At 41.5% G+C, this 19,529-nt stretch overlaps 1 protein-coding gene across 2 annotated transcripts in view; it reads right to left on the bottom strand.

The window, feature by feature from the left end:
• Positions 1–2,344: 2,344 nt before the first annotated feature.
• The window catches only part of LOC125448106 (GDNF family receptor alpha-2-like), a 297,306-nt gene continuing 280,121 nt past the window's right edge, over positions 2,345–19,529 (bottom strand). For both annotated transcript variants that reach the window (XM_048523146.2, XM_048523145.2), the window contains exons 8-9: positions 4,004–4,057; positions 2,345–3,238 (exon numbers count right to left, since the gene is read on the bottom strand). In XM_048523146.2, coding sequence (XP_048379103.1) covers positions 3,080–3,238; positions 4,004–4,057 — 213 coding nt within the window. In that variant the 3' untranslated portion in view covers positions 2,345–3,079. The remainder of the gene's footprint in view (positions 3,239–4,003; positions 4,058–19,529) is intronic.

Below are 19,529 nucleotides of genomic sequence, written 5' to 3'. Positions count from 1 at the left end.
GAAGTTTTCCCTTTAAACATGCTTTAGTTGTGATCTGATGTACAGGTACCTTTTCAGGTATATCAAACTTCCATCCATCATTAACCACCAGCCGACATGTTGCTCTGTAGAATTCCATAACTTCTGTAGACTGAACAAAGCAGCAGTTCCAGTTACCATTTTCTTGAAAGAGTCTTACCTTTAAGTGAAGAATCCATATTCTCATTTCACCTCACCTTGACATTTGTGAGAACACAAATGAACATTTTTGAGAAGCTGAGGACTCAACAACTCCCCTGTAATTGTTGATTGACGGATAAAGAGTAAACTTGACTCCTTACTGCTGTCACAGCGTTCAGTCTGGGGCTCTGATCAGATCCAGTGTTGTAAAATTGATCGTGGTGCTGTCAAACCTGAATTGTCCAATTATAAATCTATTACAGCTTCATAACAGTCATGTGGTATGCTATTATTAATTTGCTTTCATCAGAGATCTGGACAACAACAGTAACTGGCATCATCAGTTTTCTTTTCAGAAGAAGCTTAATTTGGAACAGAAAACTACAAATAGACATCAAATTAGCCTCATTGATTAATTAAAAGTCTGGTGGGGTGTACATGTCCTGTGAATATATACTAAGTTTCTGTCATGCTTCAGAGGTCACAGTTTACTGGAGCTTCAAGTTGGCAGTGAGCAGCATCATAGGATGTAGTGATTTCTTTGAGATGTGTGAGATACTGGACTGCCCCTGCTGACTTTAGAGCTTCTGTCTTTCGTGTCAGACTTCACAGCTGTATTCTGTGGTGAAATATTTGCACTGAATGAAACCAGTGGATGTATAGTCCTGCGGTGACTGACCTATTATGGCTGGAGGTTATTAATTTGGGAAAAACAAACCATCCCAAAGAAACTGTTATCCTTTAAATGGAACACCCGGGATCAACTCTGACAAGTGTGCAGTACTAACTTTCTAAGTAGATAAAAAGCGTATATGATCAGAACCAGATTAAATTTTGGAGCTAAAGTAGTGTCTGAGCAGACTGGAAAGGGTGTTTTGTTAAAAATTTATTTGCAGGATGTGAGCACTACTGATTGGGCCAGCATTTCTTGCCCATCCTAATTGCTCAAAGAGCATTTAAGAGTCAACCATATTGCTTTGGGCTTGGAGTCGCATGTCGGCTAGACCAGATAAGAGTAACAGATTTCGTTCTTTCCATGACATTGGTGAACCAGGTGTTTACAACAATTTACCGTGTTTACCAGCTTTTGATTCTAGATTTTGTTAAATTCAAGTTTCAGCCATGTTCCCAGAACAATGGCTCAATGTTCTGGATCACTTGCTCACTTCATGACCACTTTGTGACTCCCTTCCTACAGTATCATAAGTATTTAGGTTAATACTCAGTCGTTGTGTACAAGCCAGTCCATTTCACACCTGACTTTCAAACTAGGCAGTAGAATCTGCAATTTTTTTCATACTCATTGCAGAACAAATTTGAGTGTCTTTCTCTAAAAGATTATGGATGTTGGCAGTCAATTTGGAGCATTTGAGAGGCTTTATTGTTTTGCAAGGGTATTGAGGAATATGAAGTAAAGTTTGAAAAATGGAGTTGGGATACAGATCAGCTTTGGTCTGATGAACTACCTAGTGAAACACTCTCAAGTGGCTGCAACTCCTCTGGATTCTGTCACAACTTCATTTTATACTGCCTGCATTTCAGAAGATGGTAGGCTTTTTCAGGGAGTACTTCCTATCAACAAGTGTAAAATGATAGACATGTCCACAAATAACTCAAATTAGGATTTTTGACCCGAGGGTGCTTCCCAGTTTGAGTGTGAATATGCAGACTTTGGCTTAGACAGTATATTTACTAAGATCACACAGTTCTCCAGCATCTGCAGTTCCCATTATCTCTGATACTATTTTAACCTCACTGCGAAGCCTCTTCCAGGGATGCCTAACCTGAAGAAGTTACCCTCCTCCCTCCGGACCAACCTCAGGGAATCTCTCTCCCATTGCAACTTTCTTGTCTCCATCTTCGGTCCGCCTCCCCCCCTCTCCCTATTTATTCCAGAACCCTCACCCCATCCCCCTCTCTGATGAAGGGTCTAGGCCCGAAACGTCAGTTTTTGTGCTCCTGAGATGCTGCTTGGCCTGCTGTGTTCATCCAGCCTCACATTTTGTTGTCTCTTATTTCTAATGTAAAATAGTTTCTAAATAGCAGTCTGAAGGTGATTTTATTCTTCAACTGACCACATCTTCTCTCAAACACACCTCTAAAATGTCATTGTTTCTTTAAACGCCACTTCAACTAACAAGAGAATTAAGAAGGAAAATAACAGATAAAGTCTTAAATAGATTCCTTGGTTGAGATATATTCCTGTTTATGATATTGAAATAATACACTATTCAGTAATGGTATAATTCCACAAGCAGCTCGCGGAAGCAATGCAAGCTGGGGTAGACATCTATTACAGCATGAAACGCACTTCTAGAAAGTTTAGAAATGAAGGAGAAAACATTTTTTTACACGTGAATAGAACTCATCTGCTCCCTTGGGTATAAATGACTTTGAGTGTAGAAAAGAGTGGGAATTCTAACACACCAGGACTTCTCCTCAACTCCAAGAGCAGCGAGTAGGCAATAAAACGTACATAGAATAAAACAGAGTAGTGGTTTTAGACAACCATTTAATCATTGCAGGCATGTCACCAAATTAGAATCCTGTCCATTAGGTGAGGAGTGTATGGTGATCCAATTCAGAAGGCTTTGCTTAAACCTATTTGGTTACTTGAGTCCAATAAAAAGCAGCCCAGTGCTGAGGATTCCGGCATACAGCTAGGCTTGAAGAGGCAGTTGCACTTTTTTCTTGTTAAAGGAAGCAAGGTCCCAGCATGGTCACAGCGTGATATCTGTGAAAAGCCGATGCTGTGGGGACCAAGACTTTGCTGGGATATTTCTACCAAAGCAATCACAACCTTCCCTTGCCCCCTCGCCCTTAAAATTCAATTCGTTGTCATTTTATTATCTCTTCAGGGATATCATTTTGCAATGGAGTAAAATGGATGTAGCCATTCTTCAAGGGCTCCCTGAGGCTCTTAGGATGTCAGGATTGTCACAATAAAAAAGGAAATAGCTACCCAAGCCTCCCTGGCACAGATACATGCACTGAATGAATATCCGTTCCTTGAATCTGAGAAGCTGGGTATTTTATCCATCTCTTTAATCTTCTCCTTGTTTGGCACAGGAACTTGTGTCTGAAAGAGGAAAAGAATGTTACACCTTTGCTTCTCTTCGTAAAATCTTGCATTTAGGTACAGTTTGCATTTCCTTTCTGTTTCTGTCTCACACTTTTGGCAGTTCATGACATGCTCAGTTCTAATTCTTGTTTTCAAATCCATCTGTTGCCTCATACCCCATCCGAATCTCTATAACTTCCTCCAATTGAACAACCCTCCAAAGAACCCTCCAGGATTTCTGACATCTTTTCGTTCCCAATTTCTATCACGGTAGCACCCATGATTGTACTTTCAGCTCCGTCTGCCCTAAACTCATGAATTCCCTCCCTTGGCCTCTCTCTGTACTACTCCTCCTTTAAGTTCTTCCTTATAACCCGCCTCTTCAACCAGGCTTTTGTCACCTGCCTTAGTGCCTGTTTTTTCATTCATTACCAAATTTATGTGGACGTGCTCCTGTGACCCATCCTGGAATATTTTGCTACATGAAGGATGCTGTAGAAATACTCATTATTGCTGTTTTACTTCAACCGGTAGTAGATGAATGGTCTTGGCCACAGCAATCATTATCAAATCTGGCAGTTGAAAGGAGCTCTGCTTTGCTTCCATTTGAAGCTGGGTCCGGAATGTGCTTTGATTTAATGCTGAAAATGGCTCTTCTGCTGAAGGTTAATCATTTCATGTTGAACCCTTTGAGACTCCTCCTGTTCCAAACAATCTCATCACACTTTGCTGCTCAAAGGAGAATTTGACTTGTATAAAGCTAATATCAAACTTGAAATGTACCTCAGGGAGACAGAGAGACTGTTCTTTAGAAGAGTTGAGCTTTTGTCCACTATCCTGCAACAAGAAATCAAGATAATTATCAATGAATTTGTCATTCACAGGCTAAACAAACTTTTGAAGCATGTGATCAGAGATAATGGGAACTGCAGATGCTGGAGAATCCAAGATAACAAAGTGTGGAGCTGGATGAACACAGCAGGCCAAGCAGCATCTTAAGAGCACAAAAGCTAACGCTTCGGGCCTAGACCCTTCATCAGAAAAGCTTTTCTGATGAAGGGTCTAGGCCCGAAATGTCAGCTTTTGTGCTCCTAAGATGCTGCTTGGCCTGCTGTGTTCATCCAGCTCCACACTTTGTTATTTTGAAGCATGCTTTCTCTCTCCATCTAGTTGTCAGTTGTTTGAAAGAAGTAGGAGCAGGAATAGCCTATTCAGCCCATCAAACTTGCTCCACCATTCATAAGATCAATTTTGATCTGATTTGTGGCCTCACATCCACTTGCTTGTCTGGTGCCACTTACCCTGGACATGTTTATCAATCAACAATTTGACAATCTCGGCCTTGAATGTTTTCGATGCTGACTGAATGAAAATAATTCCAAACATCATCAGCCGATCAATAGATTTTAAAAAGGGCTTCAGATAACTGTATAGCACAGCTTAGAATTATTCAGCTTCCTTAATCAGTGAAGACCTACTCTTACATTTACATGTACAAAATTGTTTAAATCCCCAAAGAAATTACTGACCTCGAATGCAGGCAGGGGATGACTTTAAAAACTGGTGATAAGGTCATAAAACTTGCTTTTGATATGTAAATCAAGTCAGTTTCTCAAGTAGGTCAGCATGTTTGTTCAGCCTTTATTTTCTTTTGTCTGAGAACTGCGATCACACACAAAAAGATCTATCTTTGCCTGACTCCCAGTTGTCTCCAGGGGAAACTAAAAATTCCGATACCATTTCTTTTTGTATCCACAAAGTCAGAAAGCTGTGCATTCAATTTCCACTACAGAGACTGAAACCTAAAATATGATACATATTTTACACATGTGCATTGACCATCTGGAACAAGAGAGAATGTAATCATTGGCCTTTGAAATTTAGTGGCAGTACCAGAATTGAATCTCCGCCCATAAATATCCTGGGAATTACCATTGACCAGAAACTGAATTGGACTCACCATATAAATACAGTGGTGACAGATCAGAGGCTTGGAATCCTGCAGTGAGTAACTCACCTGATTTCCTCAAAATCTGTTCACCCTCTATAAGGAACAGGTTCGGAGTGTGATGGAATACTCCCGCTTGCCTGGGTGTGCACAACTCCAACAACACTCAAGAAACTTAACAGCATTCAGGACAAAGCAGTCTGCTTGACTGGCATCACATGCGCAACCATTCACTCCTTCCGCTACTCACACTCAGTTAGCAGCATTGTGTACCATCTACAAGATTCGCTGCAGAAATTCACTGAGGCTCCTGAGGGAGCTTCTTCGAAATCCATGACCACTTCCATCTCAAAGGTATCAAATATGTGGAAACACCTCCACCTGCAAGTGATCTCCAAGTCACTCACCATCCTGAATTGGACGTGTATCACCATTCCTTCAGTGTCACCATATCCATGTACTGGAACTCCCTTCCTAATGGCACTGTTGGTCTTCCTTCAGAAAATGGAATGTAGTGTTTCAAGAAGGCAGTTCACTGCCAGCTCCTCAAGGAATTGGTTCAGATGGCCAATAAATGTTGGCCCTACCAGTTATTCCCTGTCCCACAAGTGAATAATAAAATATGCCTGCTCCCCAATGCTGATCATACAAGATAACCACTTAGAGAGAAGAACAGAGGAGCTGTCATACCCAATATCTATCTCTCAAACAAGATCACTGAAAAGATAGTGATAACACAGTAAGGAGCTGGAGGAACACAGCAGGCCAGGCAACATCAGAGGAGCAGGAAAGTTGACATTTCGGGTTATTTGTGAAGAAGGACCCCGACCCAAAACATCATCTTTCCTGCTCCACTGATGTTGCTGAGTCATCTGTGTTCCTCCAGCTCCGCATTGTGATATCTCTGACTTCAACATCTGTAGTTTCTACTATCTCTCACTGAAAAGACAATTTCTGGTCTTTATCTCAATATGATGGCAGCATGCTGTATCTAAATTGACTACCATACTTCCAGTATTACAACAGTGATTTTGTTTCAAAAATATCTTCATTGCCTGCAAATTGTTTTGGGAGATTGTGACATCATGGAAAGCACAGATATTTTTCTGTGGAACCTCACTTGAGTGACTGTGACGCGTTCAATCCAGCATTTTAGGTCCTCAGACTGAGGATATGGAAGATTTACTTTCTAGTCATTGTTGCTGTGTTGTTTTAGGGGTGTCATATTCTACTTAATGCCAAATCCAAATTCATGTAATAACTGACAATCTCAATGTGTACTTGCAATCAGTTGAACCAACTCCATAGACACTGGTTCTGATTGATCCAGGCTCCACGAACCAGACTTGGAGAAATAGGATATCTAACTCAAAATATGAACATGCTACATTGAGATGTAAGTCTTTAGTATTGGATGATTTTTCATTATTTTTATTTTACTCTTATTAGTTTTGGTTTGGAGATATAAAAGAATTGTGTGTAAATGAAGACTTTTGGATTGGGTTAAAAGGAAAACAGTCCAAACAAACTTGTGTTTATTTGTGAGGCCAAGCTTGAAGTTAATTGCAGACTGGTTTCTGATTATACGGTTCTGCAGACACTTCATTGTCTGGGAAGAGCATTGTGTTGAAACAGATTGCAGAAGTCAGCTATTAACAAGGTCAGTACTTAGGAATTAGTTACAGCAGTTCTGAAACAGACCTTATGCTCAAACAGATGGCCAGTGTTGAATGGTAACTTGGATCTCATGGAGGAGTTAGTCAGTCTGCCAGGGTGTGCTTCGAGTTTGAATTGGGTTTCGGTCTGTGTTTTCCATGGGAAAAGGAATCGGCTGTTGATGCTACAGCAAATGAAGATTTGAAATCTCCCTGCCCAACCTCCTATGAGTAGCTCTTGGAAAATCAAAGAATAGAAATCTCAGTTGTAAGTATGAGTGTTCTTATCTGAATGAACTTTAAAGGTGCCCCCGATTGGCGTCTTTAGAAAACAACCAAGAAACAACCATCTCTAACTGTGGAATAGCGCCTTGTGAAAACCACTTAAGTCATCTTGCCAGTTTCATTATTGGCTTTTAGTTATCCATCCACTGTTTGTTCATCTTTCTTTTGAACAAACTGAAAACAAAGGTTTATGAGTTTACAGGTTGTGATTACAGAATTTGAGAGTGAAACTCAGCAGATCTGGTAGCATCTCTGGAGAGAAAAGAGAGTTAATATTTCAAGTCTGTTGACTCAGTCTCACTGGGTTCAAAATGTTAAATTTGCATTCTTTTCATGGATGCTGCCAGATTTTCTGGTATTGCAGCAATTTCTGTTTTTGTTTCAGGATCCAGCATGCGCAGTTCTTTTTTAAAAAAATTTTAGTAATGAATTAGATTACTTTGTTGTTTAATTTTATTATATTCAAGTTACTACATTGTTAATAAATTGCTCAGTCGTTTGTTTCAGCTGCTTGTGAATTGATTATTCACAGAGGCCAAGATTGATTATTTAGTAGTCTGGTTAGGGATCACAGGGGTCATTTGGAAAGTTTCAATTTTATTGTGTTGCGAATACACGGTGAGAAAAGCTGATTTAGGTCAACTGTCTCTCCCCATGTAGTAATGTTTTATATTTGGTAAAACTTTGGTTAGCCTAATCTTACCATGTGGGCAGAACAATGTTTACGTTTCAGATGACATTACAGCTGTCTACATTTAATTCATAATATGGCAACTAAGCATTATTTTTAAAAGTCAGAAGTTTCTTAACACATTCACACAGATGTATTGGCACTCTGATGTCTGTAACCTTTCTACTGTGCAAATTTTATCTTTATAAGCCTTGTCAATCACTGTGTGATTAAGAGGATGCATTCAAGGCTTAGGCTGGAACTTGAATCCACTATCTTCTGACTGAGATGGAAAAATAATTTCAAAACATTTGAAGATTTGAGGAAAAAGTTTACTGGGTAGGTGTAAGTCAGAGGGGAAATATATAAAATGGACATGAGGAGCAACTTTGTCATGCAGAGGTATGGAGTGACCTGTCAGAGAAAGTAGGGGAAGCTGGTACAGTTACAACATATAAAAGGCTTCTAGGTGGGTACATGAATTGGTAGGGTTTAGAGGGACTTGAGCCAAATGTAGCAAGTGGGACGAGATTAATTTAGGATATCTGGTCAGGATCAACAAGTTGGACCAAAGGGTCTGTTTCCGTCCTGTGCAGCTCAGTGACTCTATGACTTGTCTGCTGCCTTGCAGCCATCTGTCCTCATTCTGTGCAACACTGGAAACTCCTTTCCAGTTCTACCATGTTGGCATTCAGCTGAACGCAGGCATTCTTGACAATCCCATTGAGTTTTCATCAGACAACACCTGGAGAATTGGACACAGTTTTGCTGTCTGTATTTAATTAAGAATGTACTTGCATTTAATATAGGACAGTGAAGCCTCACTTGATTCTTGCCTGAGATGAGAGGTCTATCCTCTGATCATTGGCTTGGGGTGGTCTGGCATATGTTATCTCAATTTAGAGGAGTAAAAGTTGATCTCATTAAAATGTGGTAGACTTGCTTGACCGGCTGGGAAAATTGAACACTCGGGCACAGCCCCAAGGTCCATGGACAATAATTTGGGATGAAAATAAGGAGAAATCTCTTCAGTCAATGATTTGGGAATGTTTGAATTTCTCTCCCCCAGAGGGTATCAATTACTGGTCAATTGTTGTGAAATTTAAAACTGGAATGGACAGATTTTTTGGTCTCTCAGGAAAGCAAGGAATATGGAGAGCATTTGGGAAAGTAGGGTTGAAGCCCAGAATCAACCATGATCATTTTCAATGGTAGCTCAAAGGAAGGACTGCGTAGTCTCTGACTGCTTATAGATTTTCCATTCTTTTGTGTTTTGCTGTAGTTTGCATGGAGTGCTTTGATTTGATGTTCTCTTGGATCTAACCCAACTAAATGTGTATATGATACCCTGACTTTGTTTCATAGGAATCTTCAATGCTGCAATTGCAGTTAATTGTCTGTTGGTTTTTGCTTCTCATTAAATTGAGTACTTATCTTCAAGTACAGATTTAGTGTGCATTAGCACCAGCAAAATCACTTGCTCATTAATCAAGAGTGGCTGTAAGTACACGTTATTAGAAGGCACCATCTCATTTTGGACCTACATTCTGAATGGACACCCTCAAAGGAAGAGAATTCAGAAAGCAACTGTTCAGCCAAAGAATCATAGGAATAAGAGCAGGAGATTCAAACCATCAAAGAGCAATCTCTGCTGTAAGAATGGAGGAAATATAGAAACTATGAGCAAGAGCAACTCTGAGCCCACACCACTTCTCATGTGATCATGGCTCTGTCTCAATGCCATATTCCTTCTTTGTCCCCATATTCTGGTTGCTCTTAAAATGAAAAATCTGTCTGTCTCTTGGAAATATTTGGGACGGCATGGTGGCTCAGTGATTAGCACTGCAGCCTCACAGCACCAGGAACCCGAATTCAATTTCACCTTTGGGTGACTGCCTGTGTGGAGTTTGCACATTCTCCCCATATCTGCGTGAGTTTCCTCTGGGTGCTCCGGTTCCCGTGCACAGTCCAAAGATGCACAGGGTGGGTGGATTCGTCAATCAAAATTGTCTGCTGTGTTCAGGGACCTGTAGGTTAGGTGGGTTATCGGGGAATGGGCCGAGGTGGGATGCTCGAAGAGTCGAGGTGGACTTGTTGGGCTGAAGGGCCTGTTCCCGTACTGTAAGGATTCTATTCTATTCTAAAAATATATCGAGTGACTTAGCTTCCATAGCCTTGCACGGTAGAGTATTCACAGCTGTAAATGGTCTACCTTGTATCTTGAGACCATTCGCTTGTTTTAAACGCCCCCTTGTTTTAAACATCCTCCCTGCGTCCTGTCTGCCCAGCCCTGTTAGAATGTTGTTCACTTCAGTCAGATCCCCTCTTATCCTTCTAAACTCGAGGGATAATAGCCCCAGTTGGAGCAATCTCTTCCCACGTGGCATCATGCCATGTTCAAGTATCGGCTTCGTGAACGTCCGTTGCAGTTCCTCTGTTGTAGGTACATTCTTTCTCAGGTAGAGAGACCAAAATTGCTTGCAGTACTGCAGATTTGGTTTTGTCAAGGCCTTCTATAACTGCAGTAATAGGTCCCACCTTCTGAACTCAGACCTTCTTGCATTGGAGGCCATTAAAACATTTTCCTTCCTAAGTATTTGCTGCATCTGCCCATCTACTTTCTTAGCTGGTGTACAAAGTCACTTAGATCCTTTTGTACATCAACATTTCCCAGTAGGTCATCTTTAAATAATATTTTGCCTTTCTGTTTTTCACACCAAAGTGAACAGCTTCACTTTTCGCCAGATTGTACAATATCTGCCATGTGTTTTCCCACTCACTTAACTTGTTTAAATCACCTTGAAGCTTCCTTGCATTAGAACATAGAACAGCACAGTACAGGCCCTTCGGCCCATGATGTGCCAAACTTTTACCCTAATCCTAAGGCCTATCTAACCTCCACCCCTCCCTTTTACTATGATCTATAGGCCAATCTAATAGCCACTTAAATGCCCGTAATGAAGCCGACTACCCTCTCTGGCAATGAATTCCATGCCCCAACTACTTTGAGTAAAGAATCTACCTCCAGTCAATTTAAAACTATGCCCCTCTTAATAGCGATCTCCACCCTAGGGAAAAAAAAAGTCTCTGGCTGACAATGCTATCTATACCTCTGATCATTTTGTACACCTCTATCAAACCACCTCTCATCCTTCAAGTTCTAAAGAGAAAATCTCTAGCTCTCTCAGCTTTTCCTTGCAAGACCTTCCCTCCATTCCAGGCAACATCCTGGTAAATCTCCTCTGCACCTTTTCCAATGCTTCCACATTTTTCCTACAATGAAGTGACCAGAACTGGACACAATACTCCAGATGTGGCCAAAACCAGGCTCTTACATAGCTGGAGCATAACTTCACGGCTCTTGAACTCAATCCCTCTATTAATGAAAGGTTTCTTAACAACTCAATCCACCTGGGTGGCAGCTTTCAGAGAACTGAGGACATGAACCCCAAAATCTGTCTGCTCCTCTAGACTGCCAAGAATGTTTCCATTAACTCTGTATTCTGCTTTCATGTTTGTCCTTACAAAATGAATCACCTCACACTTTTAAGGATTAAACTCCATCTGCCGCTTCTCAGCCCAGCTCTGCATCCTATCAATGTCCCTTTGTAACCAAGAGCAGCCCTCCGCACTATCCACAACGTGACGCATCTTTGCATCATCCACGAACTTACTAATCCAACCATTCACTCCTACATCCAAATCAGCGACACAAATCACAAATAGAAGAAGAACCAGAACAGATCCTTGTGGTACACCACTCGTAACTGAGCACCATGTTGAATATTTTCTGCCCACTACCACACTTTGCCTTCTAAGGGTCAGCCAATTCTGAATCCAATCTGCCACATTTCCCCCTATCCCATGCCTCCTTACCTTCTGCATGAGCCTACCATGGGGAACGTTATCAAATGTCTTACTTAAATCCATGTATACCACATGCACTGCTCTACCTTCATCCACGTGTTTGATCACCTCTTCAAAGAATTCAGTAAGGTTTGTGAAGAATGATCTACCCCTCATAAATCCATGCTGACAATCAGGAATCAAACTGTACTGTATCCCTCTGGACCCTTTTCAGTTCCTTATTTCCTAAACCTTACACAAACATCCTTCTTCCTCTAAACCAGTCGTTCGACCTCTCTTGAGAACCAAAGCTCCCTCACTCAACCGCATCTTCCCTGCTTACTAGGGACAAACATATCGAGCATACACAGTATGCACTCCTTAAACAATCTCCACATTTCAATAGTGCTCTTCCCTGACAGCATCTGTTCCCACTTTATGTTACCCAGTTCTTGCCTAACAGAATTGTAAGAACCCTTTCCCCAATCATAAACCTTACACTGCTGTATGTACCTATCCTTTTCCATGACTATTGTAAAAGTAACAGACTTATGATTGCTACCACCAAAATGCTCTCCCACGAACAGTTCTAAGACTTGGCCCGGTTCATTGCCAAGCACCAAATCCAAAGTGGCCTCTTCTCGTGTTGGTTTATCTACATACTGTGTCAGGAATCCTTCCTGAATGCACTGGACAAAATCTGCTCCATCTAAACTATTACAACTAAAATGTTTCCAATCAATATTTGGAAATTTGAAGTCACCCATGACTACAACCCTGTCACTTCTGCACCTTGCCAGTATCTGCTTCCGAATCCACTCCTCCACTTCTCTGCAACTATTTGGGGGTCTGTAAAACACCCCCAACCAATTGACTGCTCCTTTCTTCTTCCAGACCTCAACCCAAACTGACTCAATAGACATATCAGTAGCTGCTGTACTAGCCCTGACTAGCAATGCCACTCCCCCACCTCTTTTTCCACCCTCCCTATTTCTTTTAAAGCGTCTGAATCCCAGGATGTCCAACAACCATTTCTGTCCCTGAGTTATCAAAGATTCTGTGATGGTCACAATATCGTAGTTCCAAGTACTGACCCATGCTCTCAGCTCATCCGCCTTATTTCTGATACTTCTAACATTGAAGTATACACACCTCAAACCATCTCTGTGTCCACAATTACGCTCCATCAACCACAATTCTTTATTAACAACCTCGAGTTGGGCTGATTTATCAGGAGAATTTAGCCAGAATAGGACTTTATTGCTTGAAACATAGGAGAATGAGAGGTAACTTTATTGAGTTACATGAAGTCATGAAGGGCAAAGACAGGATGAATGCATATGCATTTTTCCCCATGGCTGGGGAGTTGAAAACTAGAGGGCATAAGTTTAAGGTGAGAGGCGATAGATTTAAGAAGGACCTGAGGGGCAACTTGTTCACGCAGAGTGGTGCACACATGGAATGAGCTGCCAGAGAAAGTGACTGAGGTAAATTAGCAGCATGTTAAAAACATCTGGATAGGTACATGAATGGGAAGGATTTAGAGGGATTTGGACCAAATACGGGCAATTGGAGCAAACTGAATGGGCACCATGGTCAGCATGGACTAGTTTGGGCCAAAGGACCTGTTGCCATGCTGTATTACTCCAAGACTCCATGACTGTATGACCCTTCACAATGATATTACTAATTCAGCCATGTTACGGAGAAGGGAAGGTTAAATGAAAGAAATTCCCTGATATTCACTTTGTAAGTCACAAATAATGATTTATTTTACTCTAACAGTGATCAAATTAACAGAATTTCTAACAAACCAAATAATTCACCCCTAAGCACTAACTGTTCCCTCGCTGAACTAAACTCTACTGGTATGGTATTCCAATAAACACAAGTCCCACTTATATAAACCCACATAATAAGGAAGTAAATTAAAACTTAGTCTTTCAAAGTCATAAACTCCTCTGTTCTGCTGATCCAGCTGTCAGGGATGTTTTCTCTGTGGAGCCTGCTGTGAGGACTCTTAGCTTAAAGTGCTATGGTACCTTTTATGGATAGATAGTGCTTTCTTGGAGAGCTTAACAATTTCTTGTGAGAGCTAGATGCATATTTCTGAGATGGCAGTTCACTATCTGTCAGGGGAGACAATGGCCTTGTGGTATTGTCACTGGATTATTAATCCACAGATCCAGACAATATTCTGGGAGCGCCGGTTTGAATCCTGCCATGGCAGATGGTGGAATTTGAATTCAATAAATATCTGGAATTAAGAGTCCAATGATGACCGTGAATTTATTGCCAATTATCGGGGAAAACCCACCTGGTTCACTAATGTCATTTAGGGAAGGAAAATGTTATCTGTACCTACATGCCTACATGTGACACCAGACCCCAGCGATGTTGTTAACTCTTAGCCTGCCCTCTGGGCAATTAGGGATGGGCAATAAATGATGTCTAGCTAATGATGCCCACAAACTCTGAATGAAGCGAGCTCTCACACTGATTTTCAAAAACCCTCTTCTTATATACTTTGGATGATGTATCAATATTTTTACAATAGCATTGGTCCAAGGTTATCAAAACCAGATTTAAATTTAATTTGCGTTCAGTCACTAAGTGCTGGGTTTAAATTAATTGGCTAATCCTAGCTCGTTGCCAAAACATCAAAACAAGCCTAAGGTTTCCAATCACATGGTTTAAATTGATACATGTTTCAATTTCAGAACTAGCTGTGCAGTTTGAGCTACATACAGACTCTTTTTTTGTGTAAATTTCGAAGCTTAGACAAGCACTTTACCTCTTAAAGCAGCCACAAAATTTCTGTCTTGTTTTACAAATAAATTATAGTTTCCTGCTTCTAAATTACAGTTGTTCTGTGCATCTTCGCATAACTATCATGCACATAATCCAGGAAAGTCACTTCCACAATATTGTTGTTCGTTTGATTTGTCAAATCTTTATGTAAATGAATATCACTCGGGATAATCATTCACTCTACATCCCAGAGTACTTAAGTCAGTGGCTGCAGAAATAGTGGATACATTGGTGATCATCTTCCAGGACTCCATAGACTCCGGAACAGTCACTGCAGATTAGAGAGTGGCGATTGTCACTCCAATATTCAAAAAGGAAGGGAGAGAGAAAACAGGGAATTATAGACCAGTGAGGTCTATAGTGAGGAAAATTCTCGAATCCATTGTCAAGGATTTTAAAACAGAGCGTTTAGAAAGTAGTGGCAGGACCAGAAAGAGTCAGTATGGATTTATGAAGGGGAAATCATGCTTGACAAACCTGTTGGAACTTCATGAAGATGTCAGAAGTAGAGTTGACAAGGGGGAGGCAATTGATGTAAAATATTTAGACTTTCAGAAAGCATTTGACAAAGTCCCACATCAGAGATGAATGTGCAAGATTAAAGCTCATAGGATTGGGGGAAGTGTAGCGAGATGGATAGGAAGCTGGTTGGCAGAGACGAAACGAAGACTATAAATTAATGGGTCTTTTTCAAATTGGCAGGCAGTAACTCATGGGGTGTCACAGGGATTGGTGCTGGGACCCCAGCTATTCACAATATATATTAATGATTTGGATGAAGGAACAAAATGTAACATCTCAAAGTTTGCAGATGATACCAAGTTGGGTGGGGAGGGGAGGTCGGGGAGGGGTGAACTGTGCTGAGGATGCAGTGATCCTTCAACATGATCTGGACAGTTTGGGTGAGTGGGCGATTCAGTGGCAGATGCAGTGTAATTCAGATAAATGTGAAGTTATTCACTTCAGAAGCAAAAACCAGAAGGCAGATTCCTACCTGAATGGCTGAAAATTGGCAGAAGGGAGTGTGCAGCAGGACCTGGGCATCCTTGTGCACTACTCACAGAAGGTAAACATGCAGGTGCAGCAGGCAATAAAGAAGGCAAATGGCACTTTGGCCTTCATTGTGAGAGGATTTGAGTTCAGGAGCAGGGATGTGTTGTCACAGTTATACAGGGCATTGGTGAGACCCACACCTGGAAATATTGTGTGCAGTTTTGGTCTCTTTGTCTGAGGAAGGATGTTCTTGCTGTCAAGGGAATGCAGTGAAGGTTTGCCAGGCTGATGCCAGGGATGGCAGGTCTGATGTATGAGGAGGAATTGACTAGGTTGGGATTGTTTTCACTAGAGTTCAGCCAAATAAGGGGGGAATCTCATGGAGACATAAAATTTTAACAGGACTGGACGGGGTGGATGCATGGAGGACTTTCTCAATGGTGTGTGTGTCTAGAACCAGGGGTCACAGCATGAGGATTTGGGTTAGGTGATTTAGGATGGAGGTGAGGAGACATTTTCTAACCCAAAGAGGTGTGAGCCTGTGGAATTCATTACCATAGGAGGTGGTTAATGCCAAAGCATTGAATGTATAGATATTATGGGGAGAAAACAGGATTAGGCTTTTGATTTGGACAACCAGCAATGATTATGAAGAATGGTGGAGCAGGCTCAAAGTGCTGAATGTTCTCCTCCTGCTCCTAGGTTCTATCTTTCTATGACTACAGTTGTACTCTAATTTCTTGTTTCATGCTTTCCCTTAAGTTTCTGCTAGGATTTGTGAGGGCCTATTGACAACCCCCCAACAGCATTTTCTGCATCTTGGTGTTTCTTACCTGCTCCCATACAGATTCCACATCACATCATCTCACCCATCATCCTTACTAACTATGAGTTAATGCTCCCACCCACTTTCCCTTCTTGTCTGTCCTTCCTAAATAATGAAAATCCATGGATGTTCAGTTTCCCATCTTTGGTGACCCCACAGCAATTCCTCTGTAATCACAACTATCAAAACAATTTGAATCTTTTTGCATTGCAAATGCATCTACTTTATTGAAATTGCTCAGTCCATCAAACTCTTTATACTTTTATTTTGAACCTTGTGTCTTTTTTCCCTCTCAGTTTTCAACTTGGCTTTATTGTGCTTTATGGCCCGTTTGTTTTTTTGCCGTTTGTTTTTTTCTGTTTTCCACTTTTGCTTCTTACCTTTCTGCCTTTTGTTTCAATCCTTGTTTCTCTGTCCTCTGTCTCCCTGCTCAGGTTCACATCCCCCTGCCGTTTTTATCTCAACTCTCCCTGATGGCACCAACAAACGCTGTTACAGAGTCTCACAGCACGGAAACAGATCCGTTGGTCCAACCAGTCCATGCCGACCATTATCCCAAACTAAACTAGTCCTACCTGCCTGCGCTCGGTCTGTATCCTTCCAAACATTTCTTGTTCATGTACATATCCAAATGTTGTTTGAATATTGTACCTGTACCCGCATCCACAACTGCCTCTGGAAGTCCATGCCACACATGAATTGCTTAGAATCTTAGAATCCCAGCAGTGTGGAAACACGCCCCTTGGCCCAACAAGTCCACACCAACCCTCAGAGCATCCCTCCCAGCCCCCATTCCCGACATCTACACATCCCTGAACACTACAGGCAATTTAGCTTGGCTAATCCACCAAGCCTGCACATCTTTGGACTGTGGGGGAAACCAGAGCACCCAGAGGAAACCCATGCAGACTCGGGAAGAACATGCAAACTCCACACAGACAGTCACTCAAGTATAGAATTGAAGCCAGGTCCCTGGCCCTGTGAGGCAGCAGTGCAAACACTGAGCCACGATGCCACCCCTGAACTGACTCTCTCTGTGTAAAAATGTTGCCGCTCATGTCTTTTTAAAATCTTTTTCCTCTCACCATAAAAATATGCCCCCAATCTTGAAATCCCCATTCTAGCTCCAAAGACATTGGTCCCGCTCCCGCCTAGTGCCTGTCCTACTTTTACTAGTCCCACCTTCCCAGAACAGATCTGAATGTCCCCGAAACCTCTACTGCTTCCTCCTGTATCATTTCTTCGGCCACATAGTCATCTGGTATGACCTGTATTTACTCTGGCTGGCATGTAGTGTTGGTAGTAATCTTGAGATTACTACCTTTCAGGTCTTCTTTCTGAATTTACATCCTAACTCTCTGTCTTCTGCTTGTAGGACCTCATGACATTTTTTTAGATGTGGACATTACTACAGATAAGTACCAAGACCACTGACTGTTCACCCATCGGAATGCCCTGTAGCCGGTCTGAGACATCTTTGACCCTGACACCAGAGAGGTAACGTACCATCCTGGAGTCTCTTCTGTGGCCACAGAAACACATGACAGCTCCTGTTCTGACTGTATCACCATCTCTAACTTTATGAATCTCTGACTTTCTGACACTGAGGTGAGAATGCTACCCAGAGAGCAGCCGGCTAGTATCTCTTGCATTTACAAAAAGGTATCAGTGCTCCGACTTCAAAGTGCAGGAATTCTTGGAAGAAATCTTAACATAAAAACCTACATAAATTTGTTGTTAGAAAATGTGCATTTAACACCAAGGAATTGTACATTGTTCAGTAAGCTGCTGGTCTGATGTTGAACTACAAATACAAATTGCTGATGGTTCTCTATAGGCATTGGTAACTACAATCACAGTTTTATTGCCAGATATAAGAGGCACTTTGTGCAGTTCAACTCATCAAATATTTTCATTCTGGAGAGAGTTACGGGATGCATAACTCAATTCTTCGTGTTATTAATAGTCTCTCCTGACATGGAATGGCAATTTGACAGTCTGGTCAAGTGTATCAACACTGCACATGAGAAACATTACAAAATTGCATTTTCAAATACATGAAGTGTTGAGCAAAGAATTTCCTTATGAGGACTTCATTGCTTCATACTCCAACTTCATACATCTCGTGTTTCCCAGCCTCACACTCAGTTCAAACCAGCCATTGATGAACTGAGAGCAAAACAGTTTGAGAGTTGTTAAATTATTTTTCCAAATGTGGTTTCACAGCTCTCATTTTTTTTTGCTCTTCTGTTTTGACAAATCCAATTGTCATCTGTGCTGATTGGCATCCTTGTGTTTAAATTCCCCTGTGCCACCCATGCAGTCCCCACCACCACTCCCTACCTCTATAACCGCCTCCAGCCCAACAACTCCCCACAACGTTGCTCAATCCCAATTGTGGAACACTTATTAACATCCCTCTGCCACTCACAGCATTGTCTTCAGTTGCCTGATATTCAAATTCTGGAATTCCCTCTTTGAACCTCTTTTGGCCTTTCAAAATCTCACACTCTTCTTGTTCAGCTGACCAAGATTCATTTGATAGCATGTTGCAAACCAGCAACTTCTGTCTCAAAGTAGTTCATGGTGCTTGGGAACACTATTACTTTCAGATTTCCCTCAAGCAACACATGAATACTTGACTGAAAAATGTCATCAGCCCTGCTTACCTTTATGATGTCACAGAGACTTAGAGAGAAAAGGAACTTGTGGAGACAGACTATGAGCTAGTGAGCTGTCAACATTCTTTTCTCATCATGCAGTCAAATTCGTTTAATTTGCATATTCCATAATTAGTTGCAAAAATGCAATGATTTTCATATTATATACTCCACACTGCTCTTCTTGTTAGACCAGAAAGTTGGATTTACTAATCCATATTAGATCACTTTGTGCTTGAATTAACCCAGGACAATTATATACCATCGTCACTCTTGCCTATTTATTCACAGGACATGGGCATCACTGGCTGGGCCAGGCTTCATTGCCTATGCCTATTTGTCCTTGAGAAGGTGATAATGAGCTGCCTTCATAAGCTGCTGGAATCCATTTGCTGCAGGTAGACCCACGATGCCATTAGGAGGGGTATTCAGGATTTTGACCCTGTGATACTGAAGCAACAGCAGCATATTTCCAAATTCAGTTGTGTGAAGTGGGAAGGGGTTGGGGCTGGGATAGATTTTCCAGGTGGCAGTTTTCTCATATATCTGTTAAGCTTGTCTCTCTAGATGGTAATGGTGTGAGTTTCCAAGGTTCTGTCTGAGGAGCCTTGCTGA

The sequence above is a fragment of the Stegostoma tigrinum genome, chromosome 40 (genome assembly GCF_030684315.1).
Source record: "Stegostoma tigrinum isolate sSteTig4 chromosome 40, sSteTig4.hap1, whole genome shotgun sequence".
In the NCBI taxonomy this organism is placed as follows: domain Eukaryota; kingdom Metazoa; phylum Chordata; class Chondrichthyes; order Orectolobiformes; family Stegostomatidae; genus Stegostoma; species Stegostoma tigrinum.
Note: the sequence above shows the minus strand (reverse complement) of the source record. Positions and strands in the feature narration are given on the sequence as shown.